Raw genomic sequence first — 26,470 nt, forward strand, 5'->3', positions numbered from 1 at the left:
AGTTGAATGGGACTAGGCAATAACCAGCAAGAATGTGACTTCATGAGGGTCATTGCTGGTTATTGCCTAGTTTTAGCTATAGTGGTTTTGGCAACTCAACTTCCTGTATATTTGTAGATGAGGCCCATGTGTTGCATTTGGAAAGTTTCAGGATTCTCAGTGACTAAGTCAGAACAGTTGAGGATGAAGAGAGGAAAAGCAGAGACTTTTTTTGTAAATAATATAATTTCTATCTTGTCTGCTTCGTGATGGCTGTGGTTTTACGTGTGCATTTAATGTTAGTTTTTAGCACCTTGCTTGTAACTGAAGTATTGAAACTTTTACAGGAAACTTATTTTGGTTGTTTTAAACATGACTTCAGTGTTACATAAAAATTATTAGAGGTCTATACAACTATGTCAAATAACAATATGTGTCTATACAGAATGCCATAAACATCAAATTGTATATGTTTACCAGGTTACTTTTATGCTTCATAAGCTTTTTCAGCTATAGACAACCTCCCTCTGAGAAACAGATACAGTATACCTTGTGACTTTTAAAAATAACCTTTAGTTTGGGTGAATGAATGTAAATAACACTGGAGGGAAACAGCAGAAAATACTCTAATGCATCGCTGAGCCATCGCTATACAAGTATATATAGAGGAATATATACAGATGGTCGTGAAGAAATGTATTGGCATTCAGTTCTTGTTTCCATATTCTGCAGCTGCACATCACAACATAGTACAGACTTAATTGCCCTTTGTGGCTAGAATTCTGCCATCTTCGTGAATCTTGATACTTTATTTTGTGACATAGTTGATCTCAGTTGTGCAACTTAGAGGATGAGTTATCAAGTATGAAAAATGATGGCAGAAATCTGATATGTAACAACCATCATAGCTGGCTCTATTTTAAGCATGAGATAAGAAGTATTCTGTTAAGACAAAACTGGCAAAATTACTGTATTAATATAAGTCTTTTAAACAAAGCTTTAGAGAAAATGCGTGGCTAAAATGGATGTTGCTGGTGTATAAACTGAAAGTGCAATGAACATTTTTGGTAGGTATGAATACAGATCTTAATAACAGAAGCATTTGTTAGAAAAGAGCCTTTACTTAATAATGATTTGCATTTATAATGCTACTATCTGAGGGTTTTGGGTCAGAATGCACTCAACATAGCACAGAATCAGGCCAGTAATGTCCCTTCACATTGTCATAAAAACAAACCCAGAATGCCTCTATGGAGAGGGTAAATTAGTCTCAGAAATTCTTACTGCATTTAGCATTTACTTGTATAAAAAAAAGTAAAAGACTTTCAGGAAGAAATTACGAGATTACTCAGTTATTCTACATTACCTTTATTAGACATAAAAAAAACCCTGAAATTGAATAGCTTCGTTACTGCTTAAATAAAAGCATTCAGAGGATGACGAAAGTTTGCTTTCTAAACACTACACTGGCTTCACTCGCTTTCATACACTTAGCGGCAGTTACTTTTATGGTATGCACAACTAATAGTTGTGCAGGTAAAATTACTCATGAATTTATTTAAAGGATTGGACATACTGTATTTCAGTGTGGCTCGGTGGATTTAAAAATCTTTATTTTTTCCAGATAACTGGTAGGAGCTTAATAAAACATGGGAATAGATATTTTTACACTGCTCTGAAGCATAATACTGCAGCAGGTATCTTCACATGTCAGTCATCATTCAGTACCAAGCTATTAGTTATACTGGTTTCACACCTGAATGGTGTAGATCTGCCTACTGTGATAATCCTACACTTTGATCTGTACCTTCAAAAAGCAATTGTTTTTGTGACACAAGGTATTATTACACTAGTCTTACTTTAATGAGCTGTATGTATGAAGCCTGATATTAATCCAAACTGCCACACGTGAAAGCTGAGAACTCTGAGAAACATCATTCACAAAGGTGCTTGAGTTCATGTGAACAGAATGGTTTGTAACCATCCTGTGTGCTTTTGACAACAAGACCTCTTCTGACCCTCACAGGCTGATAAATGAATGTGCTTTTTGAACCCTGTAGTTCTCTTCAAGTCATCTGCTAAGCCACAGATAAGATTAAGAAAAAGAGATGAGTGTCTGCTAAAGGGGATACAAGGCTTTGTCACCCTGATTTCTGCCTAGCAGAAGTTGGGTACCATGTTTGCAGTTGCCATCATGTGGTGGGAGGATAGGAGGATGGCAGGCTGACTGCACCTGGATGGAAGTGTTCTGCCCCTTTTGTGAGGTGGTGACCATTTCAGAGTGCAGTGTTAACTTCATTTTGCTCTGCTGTTGCTTTGAAGGATATAATAAATAGTTTGAAGATGTCATGAACCAAAAAGCCAATTTCATTGTTGAACAACAATGTAGAACTATAGTAATAGTCCTTGTTAGTGTTGTATATTACGAGTGCTTCATCTCATTCATAACACATGAGGTAAACTAATGATAAATTACAGTGCTAGAGTGTACTAGGTCAGTTTGAGAAGCAGGGATGTACATATCACATCCCACTGAAATAATTCCTTTTTTTTTTTTTTTTTTTTTAAAAATAACTGAGCATCTGCAAAATGTCAAAGGTTAAGTACCCTGAAGCTTGGTAGCAAAGTAGGAGTAGTGTCATACTCTGTTCTGAGGATGTCCTTTCTTTTCTTAACATTGAAAAAGTCAAAACCATCAGCTTCCTGTGAAGTTTCAGCTTATGACCAGGTTTCTATTTTTTAAAGGAAAGTTTAAGGGAAGAGCTATATTTAAGTGGGTGTCTGAGGAGACAAAAATTAACTGGGGTTTCATAACCAGCACTGGGGTGGCTTACGTTCTGTGCTACTACAGATTGGTTAAGAGCTAACTCATCAAAAACTGTGGTATTTTGCTAGTCTTGTACTACTGAATTGTGCTCAAAGGGGACAGCCTTTTGAGATACCTTAAGAAAGTTTTCCTTTAAGCACTTCTTGCTAAAATTAAATGGATAATATTAAGGGGAGGAAAAATGCTTACAAAAGCTGTTAGAATTACATTACATATGGATATAGCAATATCCATGGTTTGAAAATTTGGCCAATACATTGAGGAAAAAATGTTCAGGTGTATTGGGAGTTATACAGGGCAATGTAGCAAAGTTAAATTCAGCGTTACTTTTAGAATTTGCTTGGATTATTATGCTTGATTTCTTATGTCTAATTCAATATTCATTTTGCATTCATATGATTTAAGATAGAAATTTCAATTACTGTTTTGACCAAATATATATTGCTAGGTTATATCATGCAGCAATGATTTACAAAAACTAAATAGTCTTTTTCCAGGAAACTTCACAGAGATTTATTTTGTTTTCAACAGGCATAATATTTTCCTGAATCAGTGAAAAAACATATAGGTTGCTTTCTGGAAAATATTGTCTATAAATTTTTTAACACTTCACCTTTTACTTTGAATTTTAAGGATACTTACCAAAAAGGAATGAATAACCACATCTGATTGTGGCACTAATAATTTTCAAGGATAAATTATCCTAATAAGCAGTGGTGACCCATACTTCATAATGTGTTCAGTATTCTGTAAAAAAACCCCAAATATAAGCCGCAGTATATTAAAAATGGGGTAAATATATTCTAATAACTGGCATTAAACTAGCTGTTTATTGTTATTTGTAAAAATGAATAATTGGTTGTTGTAGCCCAGTAGTAAAAGCAGCAATAATGTAGTATGGAGATACGGTGTCCACTTGTTGCATCGAGGTATTTGTCTGAGAGATTTCAGTAGTGTGAGTATGTCTGTTAGTTTCTAGTTATCTTAGAAGGACATTGCAGTATCATGCGGATCATCAGGTTATACATATTTTTTAAACTGAGGTAGACTAATTGTGAGCATTGTAGTGATTTAAGTGGTTGACTTTTAAAAAAGTGTGTTAATTAAATTTGTTTAAGTTTCTTGCACTGAGAAGGAAGGCTCTGAAGTACATTGATAGTTCGGAAGAGGTTAGATTCAGTAATGCACATTTTAATTGAAAACTAAGTTTAGAAGGGGCAGTCGAGTAGAAATCCTCCTTGGTTGTTGAAACCTAACTTGCTGCATAGATTACTTAGAGTACATTTCTAACTTGAGAAAACTAAGGAAAAACAAGGTAGTCAACAGTTTAGCAGCTGTGGAGTTTGGGGGGGTTGTTTGGTTTTGGGTTTTGGGGGTTTTTTTGAGAGGTTTTGTTTGCCTATGTAGTTTCTGGATAGTCTACTGGTCACTGGAATTCTTACAAGCGCCTACATGTACGTTCATGGAAGGCGTAACTCAATCAAAATTGAGAACAACTTTAGGGGAATAGCTTTGTTATTCATCTCTAAATGGTAAATACTTATTTTAAATGTAGACCTTGAACCGTATTGGGGTAGACTATACTTTCACTGAAAGTACCTCTGAGGAAATGGGAAATTTTTTGGTAATGTTTTTTAAAAGTCTGGAAACAAAGCATTGATTTAAAATCACATGGTGTAACCACCTTCCTTTTTCTTGTGTGCCATTATGTAAAAACTGTACTATTTCATAATGAAAGCATTTCTTCTGTGGGCAACTGAGAGTTTACCAATATTTTACTTAAATGCAAATTTGTTAATGTGAGAGGAAAAGTAATATTCCCATCAATAAGTGATAACATTGTAAGTAGTGAATGGTTTCAATGTATTTTAACAAAAGTTGACACAAGTTTAGATTTTAAAATCATAAACCGGAATTAGTTCATTTAATATAATGAGTTATGTTGGTAGGGCAGGGCGTTGTTTTCAGGTAGCTGTGAAAGGAAGCTTGGAGAAGAGAGAGGATGTCAACTTGGACTTCATACTTTTTAAGTAACAGTTTCTTGAAAATGTGGGACAATATTTATTCTCCTTTACTTCTCTCAGTAATTATTCTCTCTTCTTACAAAATACCCATGATGTGTTTTCTCCGGTGCGAAATAATCTCTTTCCCCAAATTTATTTTAATTTTTTTCTTCATAACCTTTTGTTAAATGTTTACCACTGTTGTTTCCTGGGAAGATAATATAGAATCTCCATCATATACTGTAAGATTAAATATTATTTCAATATTTTCTGCAGGAGCACCTGTCATTAAAAAAGTACATTGTGGATATTGTGATTGAGAGTTCTGTTCCTGTGGAACCATTAAAAGATGGAGAGGAGAAACAAAAAACTAAAAAGAAAGCCAAAAAGCTAAAGGCACGAATGAATTCCAGGTAGTAACATTTTTTTTTTTTTTCTTTAAGTTTTGTTTTAAACTTTACCTTTTGTCCTTTAGTATGAGTGCAGTGGAAGGCTGAAAAAAATTAAAATTATTTGCTTTGGGAGTGTCTTGAAAATAACACTGATGAGCCTAATTTATGGCCACTTTCTCTGATTGAGAAAGAAAACTGAGTATCGATCTGGAGCCCTTGGTTTCACCTGTTAAGAGCTTTTCTCATAATTGGATGCCAGTGCCCTGCCAAAACTGTAGCCTCCTCTAGCATACAATAGCGTGTTTAAATTTGTGTAAACCATGCCTATTTTTCTTTTTAGCTATTGATTTTTAAATGAAGTATCAAAGAAAATCAATAGTAATCAACAAATAGAAGTCAGCCAGCTGTGGTGTCAAATCCCATGACTAAATTTAATCATTTTTTGTTGCCTGTCACAACAAAAAGAAAGTTAAAAATATCTTAAAATGGAAAGTGAGTTGTCAGACCTGCAATTTGTTATTAGTCTAAAAAGTGACATCTGCAAATCAGTATGATATGCAGGACGTCATTATGTCGTGAACTGGCAGTGTGAGTTTATAGCTGAATGGTCCCCAGCTGAGGTTAATACTTAACTGAATATTATAATGTATTTTTGCATTTATCTCTAAAAAAACTTCTCAGAAGGCAGGAGTCATTGTTTTGTATTTGCTCTGCCTTGTTTTTAAGTGAAAAGGGTTACAAATAAGAGAAAAACACCTGAATGGTTTTTTAGAGCTACAGTAAAAATGAGATGTTTTATTAACTCATAATAGTGCTAATAATGGCACATAGTCTTCAGAAGCATAGTACTTTTACAATGTATTACTGTTTCTGATTATTTTCCTCTTTGGATAAGCAAATGCACTATCTGCACACGAAATTAGAACATGCTGTTGAAACTGGATAACATATTCTTCCAGATTTCTACTTGCTCAGGGTGTAGAGTTATTCGTATTACCTGTTTGTTTAATGGAGTTACTGGGTCCAATTTTAATACTTTCTCAAGAGCTGCTTCTGTTGAGTTTAGTCAAAGATTTGTCAGACCTAGGAATACAAGCTCAAATAATAATTTGTTATTGGCACTAATATTTGAAAAACTTTGATAGAACATTTTGAATTCTTACGTGTCAGACTGCTGGATGAGTCGGCATATTTGTCATTGAAAGTTATAATTAAAACAGTAATAAAGGAGCATCATTTTACAAAGGTGATACACTCTTGAAAAATGCAGTGAAAGTTTCAAAATCTAAGAGGAATTATATTTGTGAGACATGAAATTCATGTTCATTAGGCTTTTTTTTAGTGTTAAAGGGTGACTAAGCTTTTCAGTGGGATTGCTGTCCTTGAAGATAACTGAGAGTTAAATTGAAGATTTCACCATGAGTTTTCTAATGTTAATGCAAAAGACTTACTAATAAAAATGTCCAGTAGCAATATGAAGCAAAGGTTGTTCCATGGAATTTCAAACAAAAAAAATGATGAGGAAAAAAAAAATCCATTTGGGAAATTAATTTTAGCCGTGCAAGTCTTGCCAGTCTTCTATAGTTAGTATAATTGATGCCTGAGTAATAGTGATAGGCATAGTAATGACAAATACTGCCTGGATGCTCGTGCATGTAAGCTTATTACTGGTGAGATGGGGAGGTTTTATATGTTCAGAAAATGAAAGAGGATTATCTTAGATTATGTGGCTAAAGCAATTAAAGCAATAACCTCAGAATTATGATATGAAATACTAAATTAAATAGTTTAGGTATAATGTCTACTATGTTTCTGCCAGACAACCTGGACAGTACTACCACCAGATGGCTGGGAGTTTACTGCTCAAAATCAACTCAAAACTTAGGTGGAATATGTAGTTAAAGTACTTAATAATCAGTTTATTGAGGATGGGTTGAAGGTGACTATTTGATACTGATAATTCACATAGTTTCATAGGTGTTAGCAGATTATCTACAAACCATGTTTTAGTATGTATTTGCAGCTATTCCTCTTCTCTAGAAAAGGAAATAGTTTTAACAAACCTCCTTATACCTCAAGACTTGAAACTATACATTCATTTCAGTTTCTAGGAAGCTACTATATTTTAAACTTGGAAAAAAATAAGTAACTACATCCAAATAGGTTCCTGTTGCTCTCCTGAGTTTCTAGATCTTAAATCACTATTACAATATCAAAGCAATGAAGGGCAGAGGTGAATGAGAGGACAAATTGTGATCAATGGGTTATTAGATTTGTTGAGAAGTTTTGTTAGTCTTATTAATTATATTTATAACCCTAAGCCATTAAACTGGTGCTGTAGTAACAACTGATATATAGCTAAGTAAATTATCTCAGGTTAACATACATGTGCTGCTAGCAGAAGAATACTTTGATACCCACATGGTGAAAGGAGGCTTGATGAAAGCTAACCTCAAGCAATAGAGGTGTAGTTGCCAGTTAGGAAGTATATACAGTTGAGATGTTTTGCAATGGATTTAAAGCACTCCAGTCATGTTCATTTAGGTGATTTTTTTCATTTTATTTTAGGTGATTATTCATGTTTGACTGACTTGTCTGTACAAAACTTGAAGCTGAAATGTGTTGTTTCTGGCTAAGAGGCAGGAAAGAAGGCAAAAGGTTAATAAAGGAATCTCACCTTCATGTTTAATACTAAATTCAGTTGTGATTAATAGCTTTATTAATGATCCACAAATCAAAGCTAGTGGTAATATAACAATATTTGCATGTAGCATAAGTTGTATAGGTTAAGCAAGCTAAGGGAAAATTTGGGTATCTTTGGAAAACTTGATCCACTTGGGTGAACAGAAAATTTAAAGAAACATTTAGTATGTGTGTCTGAGAGAAACGATAGGAATTAAATCTTTACTAAAAATTTTTTTTTTGCAGTGAAGCAATGAAACACATTTCCCATTGGAAGCTGTTGTCAAAATCTTAAATTTGGAAAAAACAATTGGACACTTGTAAAGTTGGCAAGAATGTCAACTGACAGCATTAATAGTCAGAATACCTTGAAAATTAATAGGAAACACCATTTTTATGGGTGAAGGTTGCCCAGAGGCAGATTTTTTTCTACTTCTGTCCTGAGGAGCTTTTGGCACTTTCCTCTGGGAGTTACGGCTGCTCTTGGTAGAGACAGACAGATCCCATACCTAATCACAGATTTAGTCCAGCATGCCACTTAACTTTCCTTCAGATGTATGTACATTATTTTTTTTTTTTAACACTTTTCCAAGCCATGAACAAGTCCCTTGTTCATCTGAGAACACAACCTCAAGAGGCTTGACCAGCAGGTCTCCCTGAAGTCCCTGGAGATCCATGTTGCATCTGTGAAGTCTTCATTTCAGAATGATAATAGAAAGAGCAATTTTAACAGATCAGATCTTTTTAACAGCTAAATGCTTTTACTGTCTGCTGGATGTTTCTTTGCCACAGGGCTCTGTCTCTGAGAATTGAATTTTTCTGCATCACTGTAGTGTCTGGGTTAGTTTTACTTTGTGTGTGTATGTTAAGAAAAGGTTACAGGTTTACCACTGTGAATCCTGTTTTGGTTAATGAGCTGGTCATGACTTTCACCTGTTGGCACAGGCTGGCTGGAGTCAAAACAAGCAGTGGAAAAAAGTCTCGTCTCTCTCTTCCTACTTTTTGGCATATGGCCAGTGTAAATAACACTTTTAAGGGACTAAAGAGCTTTGTGTTTCCAACAGTAAAACAGTCATTTGTAGAGATATTTGTTTCTATGCTGTATGCCTAACAAGGGTCATTATGTTACAATACAATCAGTAGTTACATAAAAAATACTTGTGTACCTGTAAATATAACAAAATATTTATATGTTAATTATAATTTCTGTGATATAGTGATCTTCTGATCTGCACTACATGTCTAAATTACTAATATTTTCAGCAGGTGAAAGAGATAATTTTATAATAAGCAATAGGTTACTGCAGTTGTATATATCACTTGTACAATTTTCGACCATTTGGAAAATCAACTTAAATACACCATTTGTGTACTGACGTTATTCTAAAGTAGTAGTGTTAATCATAAATTGTTAATGGCCAATAGTTAAACATCAGTATGGATTATGACATGGCAGAATTGACAGAAATGATGTGTGTTACTGTGAAATAGAAAAACCCCAAAGGTTAGAATTACCTTGCTGATATTACATACTGTATATTTTAGACAATAGTCAATAATAATGAATATCTTCTCCTCCAGGGCAAAGGAATATGAGAGTTTGATGGAAACAAAAAGTGCTGTCTCTGATTCCCCATTTAAAGCCAAGTAAGCATTTAACTTTATGTATTTTAGACATACACTTTTTTTCCCCCTGTCTATAGCAGAAATGCTTCTGAAATTTTCAGTGGAGCAAGTGTGGTAAGGTTCCCACTCAATATGGGGCATATTGCAGTCTTGAATTACAGATCAGTTTCTAATACAAAAGGTCAGACCTTATAAATGCAGTTTTTTCTGAAGGCACTGTGTATCTTAAACCATGTAAGATGCAAGAGTAAAGAGAATATGCTTATCCTTTTATTACCTGGAAACAAGAAGTTCCACTTTGTACTTCAAGACTGATGGTGAAAATTCAGCACTGGAATTGTGGGACTGAAAATCTTATGTTTGACCTCCATTTGGTCAGAAACAAAGGTTCGTATGGTGAAAGCACAGCTATTTTAATGCACAGATGTCTTAATCTGGCATTGAGCTTTTTAAAGAATAGGCCTTTTTATTGTCTAGGATAATGCACAGATGAAGACAGTTGGATGGTGAGATTAAAACAAGACCTGTTAACACTGACAAATTCCTCCTCCTTTGTTTGAAACTGAAAATTGCTCAGCTGTTGCTTTCTGATGCCATTGAAACTGGTTGGCAAATGGTGCAGAATATTTGTATTTCCAAAAAGCTTTTGATACAGTCTATCACCAAAGATTTTAAAAGAAACTGTATAGCTGTAGTGTAAGTGGAAATCAGTTAAGAATTTGAAAAGAAGTGGAGTTGGTGATCAGTCCTTGCACAATAGGGAGGTTACCAGTAGAGTTCTGCAGTTGTGTGATGTTCAACATATTCACAAGTGACTTGGAAAAAGAGGGCAAGCAGTGAGGTGACACAGTTTGATTATGATGATGCAAAGATATTCAGGCTAGTAGGGACAACAGCTGATACTGAATGATAATTTTGCAGAGAGTGACTTGGCAGTAAAATGGCAGGCAGGTGAAATCCAGTGTATGTTAAGTGCTGCAGAATGGAGGGGAAAGGCAGAACTCAATTATATCTTCATGTACAATGTATGGGCTTTGAATTTGCAGAAGTGATAGGTACTTCCAAGTAAATACCATCTCAATACTCTTAGCAGTTAAAGGAAATCCTTTCTTAAAATTATTTAGACAGGAGAAAAAACAGAACAAAGAATGTCATTATGTACAAATGCCTTGGTCATCTACATCTCTTGAATACTATGTGTAGTTCTGGTTCTTCATGTCAGAAAGGATATGCTAGGAATGTTAAAGGTTCAGTGAAGGCAGGAAAGGAAATTGGTAATGATTTCTGGTATAACTTCTGTATTAGGGATTAAGTAAACTAGTACTTCTCATTCTGGAGAAAAATGTGATAATGGGAGGAAATTTTAATGGGGATATGTTACAGAGATCTACATGGTTATAAATGGCATGGAAAAGATGGATGTTCATTATTTATAGTCCATCCTGGTACCAGAATGAGGGAGCACAGAATGAAGACGGAGCCAGGTTCCAAAGAAACCGAAGGCAGTGGTTCTTAATGCGGTGTGCAATTAGATGTATAGAACTCGTTGACAAAAATGACGCAGATGCCAGCAATTTACCTGCATTACTGGGGTTCTAGGAAACTACATCTAGCCCAAGAGATTTCTGAACTGAAAATTAAGAAAGAAACAGATTAGTAAAGAGGCTTAATAATGCTTGCCGTGTTCTTAATTTTCCTGAGACATGCATTTACAGTTTGCTCTTAAACAGGGTAGTGGGCAGATGGTATGCCTTTCTTATAGTTGTGCTCATGAAGTCTGTAGCAGGTCAGTCAAGAGGCTGTGGTGTCTCAACAGTTGGATTCAAAAACTTTCAACCTAAAATTACAACGACTTTCTAGATTGAGGTAATTTGTCTTCACACTGAGGTAATAACCTGTACCAGATCCTGTATGTTTCGTGGTTGCTTCCATCACTCATAAATTGCTGATATACTTGAAGGTAGCATTTTTTTGGTTAAGATGTTCAGATCATTGCTGTTAGGCTTCCTTGATTGTGTATACAACTAGCTGGTACACAATGTGTTTTACATAGTCTTTTCAATAGTTTGAAAACCTGCTTCTGAATCTTAGTTTGTATTTTAAAATAATAAAAATCCGTCACTGATGTTTGACCTAAGAAAATGAAACATCTCCACCAGATGGCACACCTGCATAAACACATTGGGGAGGAAGGTTCTGTTGTTGACTTTGTTTCTTAGTAATCAGGACTTCAGTTTTCAAGATTAATTTCATGGCAGATTAAGACTTCTAGATTTGTAGCTTCTCTGTTTTGCTTTTCTTTGCTACCGGAAAGAAAAAATTAGGGTCTAGTTGTCAGAAAGTAGAATTGGGTGCGTTTGAGTGACTCTGAAAATAATAGTAAACTGTAGTGCTTCCACTTCAGTTTCCTTCTGACTTCTGTTTATCAGTGATGTAATTTGGTCAGTTGTGTCTCAATTGCAGTGCAACAGAAACTCGGATTTTTTAAATATTTTTTTTTTGTAATGTTGACTCATCCTGAATTTACAGTTTTCATTTCTCTTTACTTAATGAAATGCTAGTATGCTTTCAAGCAGAATCTTCTGTTCCATCTACTTTCTTATTTTCTTCCTTTGTTGCCTCCGTTGGGGCTGTACCCTTTTAGATGTGAACTAGCATGATGGCCACTGTGTAGCTCACTTTCATCACAGATCTTCTGGGAGATTTTTTTTACAGTCTTTATGTAGAAACCTAGTGATTTAGCAGATACCTACATCTAAATTTTGAAAACAGAATTTCAGTATCATAGTTGTTGTTATTTCCAAAATTACATAACTTTTTACCTACTATGAGGGCTTAAATGTTTGCGAACTTCTTTGAAATCAGTGGAGTGAGAGTGGGAGCTCAAGTCTGAACTGACTTTTTAAGAAGAAAGAGAGAACTGTCTATGAGTCAACGAGAAGCCCAGTTCATTTCTGTTAAAATTTGTTTACTTTACACAATACATAATACAAAGTGGAAGAAGGATAGGGAAGGGTGCTTTTATCTTTCTGTAAGAGAGAGGGCGAGAAATTTCATGAGGCAAGAGTTTTAGCCCAGGCCATATCTGTTTACATGGAGAAACATATTCTTAATACAGGAAAAATTAATAGGAAGACATCTTTTTAACAGAACTAAGTACATTATCCTACTTAACCAAGAACAGTAGGAAGAAGAATCAGCTGAAAGAAACAAACAGTAGTAGATCTCCATTGAAACATTATTACATTGAGAAGCTATGAAAATAGTTAGACTATTGCCTTTTTAGCCAGAACACAGTGTACTGTACTATGAGCTAATATTAACTGCTACTGTACCTGGCTGAGAGAAAGAGCAAAGTCTTGCCAATACTAGGAGTCTTAACAGCTCTCAGGAGATCTCTAAAGTTATTGAGAAAAATCGTATCACAGAACAAAGGGGGTACAAACTGAGAGTGCTAAATTTGTTCTTTGTGTCAAAACAAAGGCCAATACTTTTTGTTTATCCCAAAGGAAGGTTTGAGGTATTCAAATCGGAGTGGCAGTATAGTGATGAGTAGAAAATACTTTTTAACTTAGTGGGCTGTGGAATTTAAAAATGAAAAAAAAAAATTATTTAAATTCCATTTAGAATGCAACAGAATCAGTAGGTTTGTTTATTTGCTTAACAGAAGCAAATGTGATTTAGAATGAAATCATTAAATAGAATTTTATTTTTTGCTTACTTGCTTATGCCACATTTCTTTACTCGCTCCTCTGACATTGATAGTGTCTTTGCAAACAACTAAAACAATTTATGGAATGCAATTTCTTATCTGATTTTAGTTCTTAGTCATGTTGTCAGTTGTTACAGAGGAAAGACAGAACCCAGAATTAGTCTTTGGCAGGTAAAAAGCCTTTTTAGATCACCTTTAAGATTAAGCCACCTTAATATTATGAGACAACTGATTTCCTACTGCAACTGATAGATTGTTTCAGTAGTTCTTATTAGCTTAAGGTTTGCAGATTTATAAAACCTTTTGCACTAAGGTGGCACTGGTCCAAGTGCTTTCTAAGCTTTACATTGGTAATGCACTAATATCAATAAGCAGACAGGGTTTATCCTGCTTTGATAGACATGGTATGTACACCTTTTCCAGTTTCAGAGTGCTGAATCTGATTCCTGAGTGGGATTGTAAATGGCTCTAAGTAGCTCTTTTTTAGAAACAAGAGTTTTAGAAGAAGTCTGGAACAGATTTTTTTTTTCCTGTTAGTATCTATTAAAAAAAAATTGTGTCCCTTAATGGGCAGGGGGACACACATGACAGTTCTAAATACTGCCTTGTTTGGTAGGTATTTAGCTCTCTGAACTATTTCATGTGGCGAGAGAGACTTTCAAGGAAAAGGACTATGGACATTCTCACCTGTTGCTCCTGGCCTTTTTCCACTGTGCATTAACTCGTTGGTCACTTGATGGCACTTAGGTAGTTTTATAAATGCTAGTGGACTCTTGATGGATTTGTAATATTAATTCGTATTCTCTGGGAACTGATCTGAATGTACTTATTTAGTGTCCCGTCTGTTAAGTTTGCCTGTCAAAAGGTGTGTTATTGATGGTTCTTTCTGTTTGCAGTGTTCTTGGGTGTCCATTAGAGCATGTTTTTAAAAAGGAAGGAAAACATTTTCACAAAATTAGAGTGTTATTTGTATCTATTTAGTATCTTCTAATCCAAAGGCCATATATTTCAGTGTCAAAGCAATCTGCAGGTAGCAAAGTGTGATTGTTATCCTTTAATACAAGCAGGGAAACTAAGGTAGTGAAAGGTTGCCATGTGCATTAAAGGGAGTTAGCAGGATTGCAGGGAAAAAAAAATAACCCCCTAGTCTAATACTTTAGCCAGTCTCTCCTCATGCAAGAAGGAATTGTTCTTTTCACTTTTTTTTAACCTTTTTTTTTTTTTTTAAACTGTGTAAAGGGACATTTCAGATAGTATGGAAATGGGAACCACTATTATCCTGAAAAAGGACTGCAGCACAAAAAGAGGAGAGTTAGGAAATGAAAAATTCTTTCCTATAAGAGTCTGCTGGAGAAGAGATGGGAATGTAGTGTGAAGTTTGTTCTTGCAGAGGCCCGAAGCTAAATGCCTTTAACAATACAGTTCTTTCTTATTTTCATTATGGTGTATCAGAGCTTTCACAAGATAAACTTACCTTGTAAGTTTTCTTAGTGTAGTAGGCAAGGGTCCAATCAGGCCAGTTATAAGATATTATACCAAAATACTGATTACTGGGAAAAAAAAATAATCAGATAATCTCTGAAGCTGGAAGTACTTGTGCAAAATTTTGTTTCCAAACGGCTGTGAACTATACAAGAGCTGAAGTATAAATAAAATAAAATTCAATTAAACTGTAAAAAAAGATAAATACCTGCTTTATGATATGGTGGACAATAGATTGCATCTCCAGAGAGTTGCTAGAGCAGTCTTACAGGAATTCAAATAAATTCAGAAAATCTTTATAAAAATTTTTCATCATTTTTCAGATAGCTTCCATTTCAAAAACTAAGGAAGGTGTGTGAGGCCGCAGACTTAGATGTTTGGTGTCTGGCAGCGTTTGAGACCACGTCAAGATGTAGAATGGTGTTCTGCATTGTGCACCTAAAGCGATCGGAGTATGCCACATGTACTACCATGTATATTAATTTTACTGTGGGGGTCAAACTGCAGGCAGTACAGAATAGTGTAGGGGCTGTATGGCTTTAAGAGGATACAGCGTAAGTCCATTTGGGGCTGGGCAGGAACTGCCACAGACTTTCTCAGTTCTCTGTAGGCACAGGCTACGTCGGGAAGAATTGGGGCTGTGTGTCCGGCTGGCATCTGGCCGCCCTCAGCGGGAACATACGGGAGGAGGAGCTGCTCCTTCAGTACAGGAACTGCACAGAATCCAGCAGTCTGCCCAGTCGTACTAATCCTCCCTTGCATACGTTCAGTGTGTAGCCAAGAAATCAAGGATTTAAATGTGGAAGTGCTGAAATACATCGATGTTACTATTTCAGGGCTTTTTTTCTACAGATGAAATGTGGCCTATAAATATTAACAGATCTTTTTCCTTTAGCCTATGAAATACATTAAACCTGCTAAAAATATTTAGCCCACGCTAAAAAGAAAGCCTTAATTCATACAATAATTCATTTTAATTTTGTTTATATATTTGCTGTATAAAGCTTTAATATGCATATCCCTCATTTTCCCATTTACAGTGCAAAAAGATCAGATAATGTATTTGTATTTGCTGAACATACTATTTATTAAAATTTACATTACAGTAATGTTCCAAGACCAATCAGTGCCATATGTCCTTTCTGATATTTCTTCTGCATTCTGAATTATCTGTTTGTGGGCAGTACTAAAATCTTGATTAGTGAGATCTAAATAACTTTAGATAAAAAGACAGTAACATTAACTTTCCCTTTTATTTAACCCAGTAAATTTTCAGTTATTTGTAATTGCCTGTATGGCATAGTAAGCATTGGAGGAATGCAAATTGGGCAACAGAAGGAAGATTAAATAATTGTCTTGAAATGTTTGGATTCAGATTCAAGAGTTATTTCCACATAGTCACTGAGTGAGGTGTTGATACTATGCTCTATTAATCCACAGTGCATACAAAGAGTGTACAAGGAGTACAATATGTACAAAGAGTTCTCTCTTTCCAAATCTGTTCATAGCAATGATAAATTCTATACCCAAGCACAAGTCATCTTGCATACATTTCTAGTACTTTGAAACAGTCCTGAAATTATTCTTATTTCTCTGACACTGCCAAGAAGTCAGTATAAAGGATATTAAGTTAAAATAATTTCCTCAAGGTTCACTTGGTGGGAGGAGGGAGTTTTTTATTTTCCTTCTCTTCCCCATGTGATCACATAGCACACATTACCTTTTTTTGGCAAAAGACCAAATACATACAGTAGGATATGAAGATATAAGAGGTAATTCTTTAAAGTGGCAGAACCGAAAAGGTATTCTTCATGTTTCTTACTGTATGACGCCGAACACACACTTAGAAAGTTTGAGTTTTGGTAAAAGTGTCCACAAAGACTTCTAGAAGTCGTGGAAAGCTGGAAGCTTTTCCTGAGGAGTTAACGTGTTGTACAGGTTTGGCTTTTTTTTTGGAAACTGAGGACAGTAACTGAATGTTACGTTTAACTTACATAGCATCTTTATAGACTGAAGAGAATGAAAGGGAATTTATCAACAGAAGTTACAATGTAATATGATTATTTTCTAATTGAGTCCTTGTGAGCAGTGTTTTGATACACATCACACGTTTTGTGTGCTGATGCCTGATGTAGATTAGGAAAGTCCCTTTCTTTAGCCTCTGTGGTTAATCCTGGTTGAATTCCATTCCTCTGATGTTAAATGAAGCAAATGGAAACCCATCTTGCTGTCTTCTGTCACATGAAGTTAAAATATCATGTGGTGGGTTTTATCAGTACTTTCTATATGCTTTAATCGTGGGATTCAGATAGTGTTTTTGAAGAGAGGAAGTATTTTTTGCTTCATGTGCTAAGATATTGCCAAGGCAATAGCCATTCTAAATCGCATTCTATGAGAATACCTGGAATACTCTGCTCCTAGATCATCTTTCTGGACTGCAGCGTTCGACTTTTCATTGGTGCTTCAGTCCACTCCTTATGCTGTGCAGAATTAGTGGTCATCTGATTTACTGTCCAAGTCCTGCAGTTATTTGTGTTTCCCAGTTTAGCTCGTGGCTTACTGAGTTAGACAGAGGTTTCCTCCAATCTCATTTTCCACAGAGAAAATAGCAGTGCAGAAAACTTCGTCAGGACATAATCTCCCTTTATTTTTCTTGTCATAGAAAAATCATGGCTGAATATTAGTGGATTCAGCTGGCCAGATGGTCGGAAGTCCAAGACTCAAAATTCTGCAAATCATTTTTATTTGTATTTTAAAAACATTTATGTATTTTCAGAGTCTTTTGAAAGCTTTTAACAAAGCTCTTCATTTTTTCAAAGAAAAGGTACAGAGAACCTGTTTCCTGTTGTTTAAGTGAAAACGCTCTGTTCTTGACCCGAATGAATATTCAGATTTTTTTTTATATATACATGTGGCTATTGTAGTACATTCCTCAGCCATTCCCTCTCCTTTCTCACCTCTGGGAGACTAGTAAATGTAATTTTCTCTTTGCCATTACTCTGTGGTCACTTTGTGAATGCTTTCTGGGCCTTTTACACTGATGATCTCCAATTTTATGATAAGGATTGATACTCTTCCCCTCACTTTTCCTTCCTATAGAGCTATGTTTGCTTTTAGTCAGAATAGTATTTCACCTACTCATCCTGCTCAGTTACCAGCTTCATCCCACTTTCAGTACAGATTGCTCAACAGATCAAACCAAAGGTCGACCAAACACTGAGCCTGTCATTAAGAGCAGCCAGTAGCAGATATTAAGGTAATGATTTACAAATACATGGCAAGTACTGAATGATACTTCCTCCCTACTTCTCTCAGTCTCCAGTTAAGGGACTTGGATCAGCATTTGTATCATCTGTCTTAATGCATCTACAGATGTAGAAGTCTACATCTGAGCTAGCTACTGACATCACATTCAAGGCAAAGAAGGATAAATGATGACTGTGTTTTGACGGCTTTATTTTAGACCTTAGGATGAGATGAATGGTGCCTTGGAACTGCATATTTCTCCTTGCTGCCTAGCAGGAGAGCATAAGTGAATAGCCCAGATGTAGATGTGTGAAATAGAAATGAATCCTAACCCACGTGTCTCTACATCACTCCCACCTCTGCATTTTGGCTTTATTACTGACCCTCATTAGTAAAATGCCCTTTCTGAGGCAGTCTGCAAAGTCACTACTTTTCACTTACTCACATAACCTTAAAGAGCCATTTCTTTTATGATACCTATAAGAAATTAGCCAAGTAGTCTGCTGTTCTATTTCCCTTACTCATCTCAAGAGTGAACTACTCGGCTAAGTGGGTGGAAAGGATTGAATGATGGAAGAAAAGTAGGATGAAACCATGTTGAAGATGAAGATGGCAAAAGCTAGCAGGGTAAACTGCGGAGGGAGAATAGGGAAATTAACTCTTGAACCACGACAGCAACGAACGTGTAGCTAGTGAAGAAGCACCTTTATGGCTCTACTGTTCACACTACTTCTATGCCATTTCCCTGAAAAAGTAGATAGTGAAATGTCAGACACTCTAAGCTGACTGTATCTCCTTGCTGTATTGCATATTTTACATGCTGTTCAGTATAGATGATGATAATACTTTTACTCAGATTTTTATGATTGCTTTATTGAAACTTAGTTAGGAGAGTTTCATTACTGTCCCCTTTAAGGCTGGGCTGGCACTTAAAAGGGATGGCAGACGCTCTCTATTAATCCCTTCCTTTCCCAGAATGGGAAGGAGAGGAGAAAAGGGAGAAAGACTGATGGGCTGGAAAATCAAAACTACTTTAATAAAACAAGAACAATGTAGAACAATATTGATATTAATTCTACTACTAATAGAAATAAAAAGATACAAACCCAAAGTTGAGTTTCCCCAGTGCTGATCACAGGACCGGGTGTCACGGTGGCTCGCACTGCTCATGTGGCAGGGTGGGCACCAGGCTGTCCTGGACTGGACTTGGCAGTAGCCAGGAAACGGATTCAGGAATGCAGAGATTGGGATCGGAGGGAGGAGAGTGAGCAGAGTCCCATAGGGATGCTGGCCATGAAAGAAAGAGCGTGACCCCCCTGATCCCTTACTTTTATACTGGGGATCACGTGTATGGGATGGAATACATCATTGATCAGCCCTTGGTCACCTGTCCTGCCCACAGCTTCCTGCAGGTATGACCCTTTTCCACAGCCCCCACCCATGACCCACCCAAGAGCGCACAGTGACTCTAATTCCCACAGGAACAAGCACACCCATAGGCTTTTCTGTGTAACAGTCCCACCACTACCACAGCAACAACTACAGACATTAAGCACCATCAACTCTAAAAGCAGGCACTGCCTGAAAAACCTGTAGTCAGCTTCAGAGAGTGCAGTTGCTTAAAAGGAACTTAACTGAAAGAAAATCTACTGAAAAGAGAATTGGTCCTGTTTTAGCCAAACCAGGAGCATTACAAAGATGAAAGTTTACATGATCAGGAGAGTTTTTACTTTAACTGCTCTTTATTTTCTGTTTAATATTGAAGGTTACAACGATTAGCAAAAGACCTTTTAAAGCACCTCCAAATGCAGGACAGCTGTTCGCTGGGGAACAACAAGGTTTCTGCTCTGGACAGGACTTTAGGAGAGATCTCTCGTATTCTGGAAAAAGAGGTATCGTGATTGTTACTATGTAACTTATGATTAACCTATAAACTGTGTTGCCCTCAAATGTCATCAGTTTGGATTTGGGAATGTTTTAAACGTGTTGATGAACACAGGACTCTGTGTAACAAGCGATTATCTGCTGTTTTACTTTTCTGTGGTGACTGCAGCAGCAGATGCTTTTATTTAGACATCAGATTTTATATAGTCAGTTTTGCAGAAGTGCTGAAAACATGCTTGACTTATGCTACGTCATCTGGATAATGACAAGCTGTACTTCCACTGTGTTTTCATTAGGATTGTTTTTAACCTGGACCATTTCAGTCATCTAGTTTATAGTGCGTACCCACAAACAGCTTTTACAATAGGGGGCCAAAACAATTAGCAGAGAACAGAAGAGAGAATTGGAGCCAGCTCTGCTGTCACAGCCGCCATATTGTGGTGTTATGGCTGAGTGTTGAAGGAGCACAAATCTGTTGCATTTTCCCAGAGTACAACAAAGCTGGTAGGTCTTTGATGGAGTATGAAGGTATGATGTGCATATATATGGGATATTTCTATTTTAATATTTTTTTCAAAGTGCTGTGTTTGTAGAGCATGTTTTGGTTTATGGTAAATGTTGAGTTTTTCGGTTGATAGTACAGCATTAGCATCTTTTTTTACTGTTTATCATGGTCAGTCTGCTGCCACAGTGCTTTGTGTCTTGTAGTGCGGATTTTTTTGCTCCATTAGGACCATGATATTTGAGTTTTCAGCTGAAACATTGTGTTCTGTTCTCTCTCCAACCATTACAAAATACCTCTCTTTCGTATCTGTAATCAAGAAATCATGAAAATTAGTTCTGAGAGAAACCAAATTAATGAAATCTGAGGAGAGAGTTGCATCATTGTGGTTCAGAGTTGGTGTCTGTGAAGATGAGAGCTCTGCTTGATGCTTTTCACAGTTTAGTCAATGGGGAACACAATTCTAACAGCATATGCTTTTAAATACTGAATGCTGACTGGGATGCATAGGGTTCTGATGTGTATTCTGTTAGTTACTTTGAGCTGCTGATCACCTTGAATAGTGTTTTGGGAAGAGTTGTGACGTTTTCAAATTTTACAGTGTTTGCATCAATTATTGAAAAATTCATTTGTTATTTATTTCAAAATACAGAAATCGTGTTGTTGGATGAAGGCTATAAAAAGATGTATCTATTTTGAAAGTTATCTAAATAATTATTGGAAGCTGTTTTTGGAAAGTGGTGGTGTACCCAGCATCTCATCAGTAGAAGTTTTCTGAGATTTTTTTAAATGAGACATGAGTTGCAGCTAAACGTTAATCATTAATTCTTCGCAACATTTTTACTGCTTGTTGAGTCTGCAGTGGAGAATTAAAAGATAAATTTGATAGTATTAATAGACATGCATTATTTTGTTGTTGATTCCAATTTTTACCTCCAAAACATTACCACTGGAGAAGTATTATTATATCCGAGTGTCCTAATCAATAAGGTCAAAAAAGATTGATTTCAATAGGTGACGGTGTGTTTACGACATAGATCATACATAATCATTTATAGAAGTAGATAGTAATTCTCTTGTTAACTTGTGAGTCAAGAAATCAGCAGACACATCTTACATGTCAATGGGCGGTGAAAAGAATCTTGATGTTGTCAGTCATTGTCTGAGAGGAGGAGACTGACACTGTTAATTGAATTTCCCTGGAGAGCATAAAAAATATACCATAATGTGGAGGGAGGCATGAGGGAGTGGGAACCACACAAGCTGTCAGTGTGTGTGAGCTGATAACATTGATTTACCCTTGCTAATGGCCTGGGTTGAATAAAGAATTGCCCTGAGGGAGGACAGTGTTCACTACAATAGATCCTTGCCACTTACTAGAAATTCTTCAGACTCAGAGGAAGTCATGCAAAAGTATTATAAAATTGATCCAAAAAACCCTCTTTTTGGTCATACTGTGAAACATTGGATTTTTTGTTTGTTTGTTAATAGTTTATACTGACTGAAAAATGCATTTATACGATCTCACTAGGGAAATGAAGATTTGTGTTGCAAGCCATGAAATAAAATGCTGAGCTGCTGTTGGTAACAATAAATAAGAAAAATAAATACCATTAAATTTCTCAATAGAAGGAAGAGTTATTCAGCTCATTAGAAATTCCATGACTGTGCTAAAACAGCATTAAAGAATAGAGGTGTATTATCTATGCAAACCTGAATCACAAAAAAGTCACATATGCCAGAAAAGTACTTGGAAGTAAGGAAGTTGAAGTGCAGTTTTTGAGGATCTGTCATGGAGTATGGTCATTAGTTGCATACAACCTGTGATTCATATGTATTTTAAACAAACATAAAAGGTACTGTAAAGTCATAAACCACAGTGTTGTTCCAGTTTTAAATAAATTTGTACCCCTCAGGTCATGTATCCTTCCTTCTGCTAGTAACATTGAGCAGGAGGCAGAAATCCTGATGGTGGTATATACGCCTGGTGTGCGGTCCCCAAGATGTATCTACAGCACATACTGCTAGGGTGCTGGTTTGGGTGTGCTATAGACTATTGGAATGCAGTCCTTGGGTTTTGTGCATAGTCTCTCATCCTTCCTGGCAGAATTGCTGGAAGGAAGTTGTATTCACTTTCACCTCTACTTTGTTTAAAAGTATATTAAAAAAACAAACACACACAGAGATGCAATAGCAAAATGCATGCAAATGTTACCAGAAGGCCCTGGCCTGATGTTGGCAGATTGTCATATGGGACTCTTCAAGCTTTTAATAAATCTGATAACGCTCAGTTTAAGATCTCCCAGAAATGGACCGTCAATGCTGGAAGAAAAACTTATGTACCCTCTTAAAGGAGGCAGAGCTGATGTTTGAAACTGCAGGGCTGAAGCAGTTTTTCTGCCACAGTTCTTCTGATTTTATATGTGTTCATTCTTTGATGGACGAATTTTACACATCCATTACCAAGGGCAGCAGTGTGTTTCAGATGTGTAAGGAATCCCAGATTAACTGCTCAGGTTTGACTTGAGCACTCATACAGAAATGTCCTGTAATAAGGAACACTTTCAGAAACCAGTATATTTAAAGATGTATATCCTATTAGTTTGACTAGAGGTATAGTTTTAAGTTGCTGATGCTTATATAATTTATTTCCCTCAATGCATAGGGGTGAGATTTACTGATTGAGAAAAAAAAAGAAAAGCATTTTCTACTACATAGACACTGGACATTACACTGATTGAAGTACATATATTTCTAAGGCTATGAACCTGACCTGGGTCAGAGGTTACTGCCTCTCGGATGGTCATTGTTAGACTTGGTGACAGAACATTACTTCCCTAAAGTTCTTCCTAAAATTTGTTTTGAGAGGGTTTTTTTGGGGGTCCAGGTTTTAAAAGTCCTACTGTTAAATATTTAAAGTATTCTGGTGCTTTTGATAGGTCTGGTGTCGGCAGAGATGACAGACATCATTGTTCTGAGGAACGTAGCAGGATGCTACCTTCAATAAGGGTGGTGACAAGCAGCTGAGGGCAATAGCCTTTTCACCTGGCTCAGCTGCAGCTAAAACACTGCAGTTAAATCACTTTAGTAAAATTTGTGCAATACTTATGTGCGGCACCTAGACAAGCCCTTAATGTGTCTCCCATCCTTCTGACTGGGAATATGACACATAGATTCAATATGATCACGAGGGAACCTCTTGATTTTTGGAATCCAAGTGCAGCAGTTAATCTGCTTAATTGGAATTATTTTTATGATGTTTCTTGTCCGACCACTAGTTTGAAAAAGGTCTTCATCACAACACAAGTTATAAGATTCCTGATTTGACAGAAGGTCTTAGAGATACTCCTAAAGAGAGAGCTGCAGCCACAGGGGAAGGATAGAGGCTTTATAAATGTCCCAGCCTAAGCAAACATTACAGCTGAAGCTCACCTGTCTATCACAAGGTGCAAAGCCCTAACAAACAAGATTTCACTGGTTCTGATGTTTATAAAACTGACTATGATTTTGTACAGTTTTGAGAATAGCTGTGTCCCTAATCTCCTTCAGGCTCTCTAGGTGGTCTAAAAATCTCAGTAAATAACAGTGGGCGTAAATTAAGTTGTTAAAAGTGTGGAAGTGAAATGGAACCAGAAGTATAGAAGAGGAGGCTTTTAATAAATTGGGGCATGGCGCTTGTACTTACCAGCTCTCTTCATACGAATCTGAAAGTAACTGCTTTTCAGTAAGCTAAGTTTCAAGGTAGTTATTTTTATTACTAATTCAGAATAGTATCCTTACTGGAAGCAGATTTCAGGGGGAAGAAAAAATACTTCCTTAGAAAGTATGTCATTTTGTAACTGAAAAATACGTGAATCTGAGCTATTTGTTGACTGCAGTGTTTTAATATTTTTTTAAAAAAGGATCTCAATGCTTATGACCTCTAAAACATGCTCTCTCAGTGACCATTAATGGTTTGTTTTGTATCAGGCAATGTTTTTAGGTTTGCGATTTTTAGATAGATTTTTTTCAGCCTCCTGCTTCAGCAGTTGTGGTGTCGGTTGTTTACATTTCAGTAAAATGTTTGTCGTAGCTTTCAAATACATGGGGACTGTAGACAGACAGTGTTTATCCCATTGTAAAGACTGTCAGAAATGGCTGGCTTTAACAACACAGTCAGGCCTGGTATTTATGTTTTATTCTCTAAACTGTCAGGCCCATTGGGTATGGTGACTATAGCCAGTGTGGAGATTAATAGGCCAGTTTTTGGAAGGCACACTGAATTGCCTGGCCTGCTACTCCTGTTTTGGGTTTTGTTGGGGTTTTTTGTTTGTTGGTTTTTTCCCCTGAATAATACAAACTCTGATCAGTCAGAAACTGAAACAATAAAATTGAAAACCACTGAAGAACTAAGATATGTAACAAAAGCAGTGTTAAATGGAACACGTGTAAGCTTCTGTACTGTTCATGATAAATTTCTTCAAAAGTTTCTATGGAGATTTAAAATTGCCTCGTGTGTGTATACGTGTTTGTGTATGTATATATAAATATATATATATGATGTGTGTATACGTCAAAATAGATTTTAGAAGCAAATATTCTATGCTATAAATACTCAGTATTGTTACTTATTTAAGTGTATTTAAGAATACAGTGGGAATTGTGATTCCCAACATTTAATTTTGGTACTGCAAAAATTTGTGAGGCTGGCTTGAGCACCTAGATAGCTGCATGTTTCTAGTGTAGCGGAGTAGTGTAGCCATCACAGAGAGAATTGAAAGACAGTGAATATAACAGCTGGATTTTATTTTTCAGAAGAATAGAATTTGGGACTGACTGAAAGGCAATAATGTATCTTTAAGATTTTCTTAACTTGCTATTGATTATATTTGAACTGGATGTGACATTATTACTCTACATAATCATTGTTGCTTTGAATGACTTTTAGACAAGATACTGTAATTTGAAACCAAAGTTTTGAATTCATAAGCTAAGCAAGAGTAACATAAACAGGTACTGTGTTTTATGCTAAATTATGTCACTGGAAAAATCAGACTAGCTTTAAAGCACACAGACCATAGCTTGAGGTTTGTGACTTTTATTTCGTAATTGAAGAAAACTGTCAAGTGTGAATTAGAAGCAGCAAATTTTAAACGTAAATTTTGGCTAAAATCAATTGATGTGAGTTTAACTTAGTTCTTTGTTAATCAGCTAGACTCCATAGAGGCAAGGATGATCAGTATCTCTGAAGAAAGCAGGAGTGCTAGCAGGCGGAGCAATGATTCAGTAATCTTTTCAAAATTAATAATTGCTGTCTTTGGAGCATTGAAGGGTCAGATGAGCGTAAGGTGGCAAAAATCTGTAGTCCTAAAAAATCTGTGATGATTCTTTTTTTTCCCACAAAAAATTATTTTGGTTGGCTTTTATGTAGGAAAAGGAAGAGATGGAGAGAAGAAGACAATAATAGATGAGTTTGGGAGTTGTGAATAGAATAGATTCCGCATTTCAGTAGCAGAGCATTTCTGTAGGCAAGCTACAGTCACTAGTGTTAAGGATATCTACACCTCTAGAAGAAACCCAGCATGTCTGATACGTGGGTTTGTTGAGGGCTGGAGAAGTCACTGGAAGTGTCAGCTTACCTGTCACCCTTTTACTGAACCAGAAAAAGCATCATAGGGCATTATGTATGAAAAAGGGTGAAAATTATTGTTTTAGTGAATTTACCTAAGTCATGGACTAGTGGCTTTAGCAAAGTTATAGCCACATTGTCTGTATTTTGTGATCTTATGTATACACGCACAGGACATTATTTTTATGTTATTTAACACACTCAACCCATTATTGTATATAGCCTCACAACTGATTCATTTCTCAGTCTGACTTAAGCTTTAGAAAGTTGTTTATGTTTAAGCATTATTATAGTAATGAAAAGTTTAGTCAAGATGCAGAACTTTTATAGGCACATTTGTGATTGAGAGGTGTTTGTATTTTCCTTGACAGGACGATTTCTGTGATGCAGCCCACTTCTGTTTTCTTGTTCACTTAATATCTCCCATTTCTCCACTAGAGGACACTACTGGCAGAAACAACAGCATGTCCTTTTAATCCTTGGAAGTAATAAATCTATTTAGAAGTCAAATTTTCTTTTTGGAAGAA

General features: G+C 36.1%; 1 protein-coding gene across 1 annotated transcript in view; it reads left to right on the plus strand.

Moving 5' to 3' along the window:
• The window catches only part of LOC104160400 (S phase cyclin A-associated protein in the endoplasmic reticulum-like), a gene marked incomplete at its 3' end in the record, with an annotated part of 128,296 nt that overhangs the window by 71,406 nt on the left and 30,420 nt on the right, over positions 1-26,470 (plus strand). The window contains 3 exon segments of the mRNA XM_009698512.1: positions 5,086-5,222; positions 9,465-9,530; positions 19,715-19,841. Of these exon segments, the coding sequence (XP_009696814.1) occupies positions 5,086-5,222; positions 9,465-9,530; positions 19,715-19,841 (330 nt within the window).

The sequence above is a fragment of the Cariama cristata genome, unplaced genomic scaffold (genome assembly GCF_000690535.1).
Source record: "Cariama cristata isolate BGI_N322 unplaced genomic scaffold, ASM69053v1 scaffold3274, whole genome shotgun sequence".
NCBI classification, from domain to species: domain Eukaryota; kingdom Metazoa; phylum Chordata; class Aves; order Cariamiformes; family Cariamidae; genus Cariama; species Cariama cristata.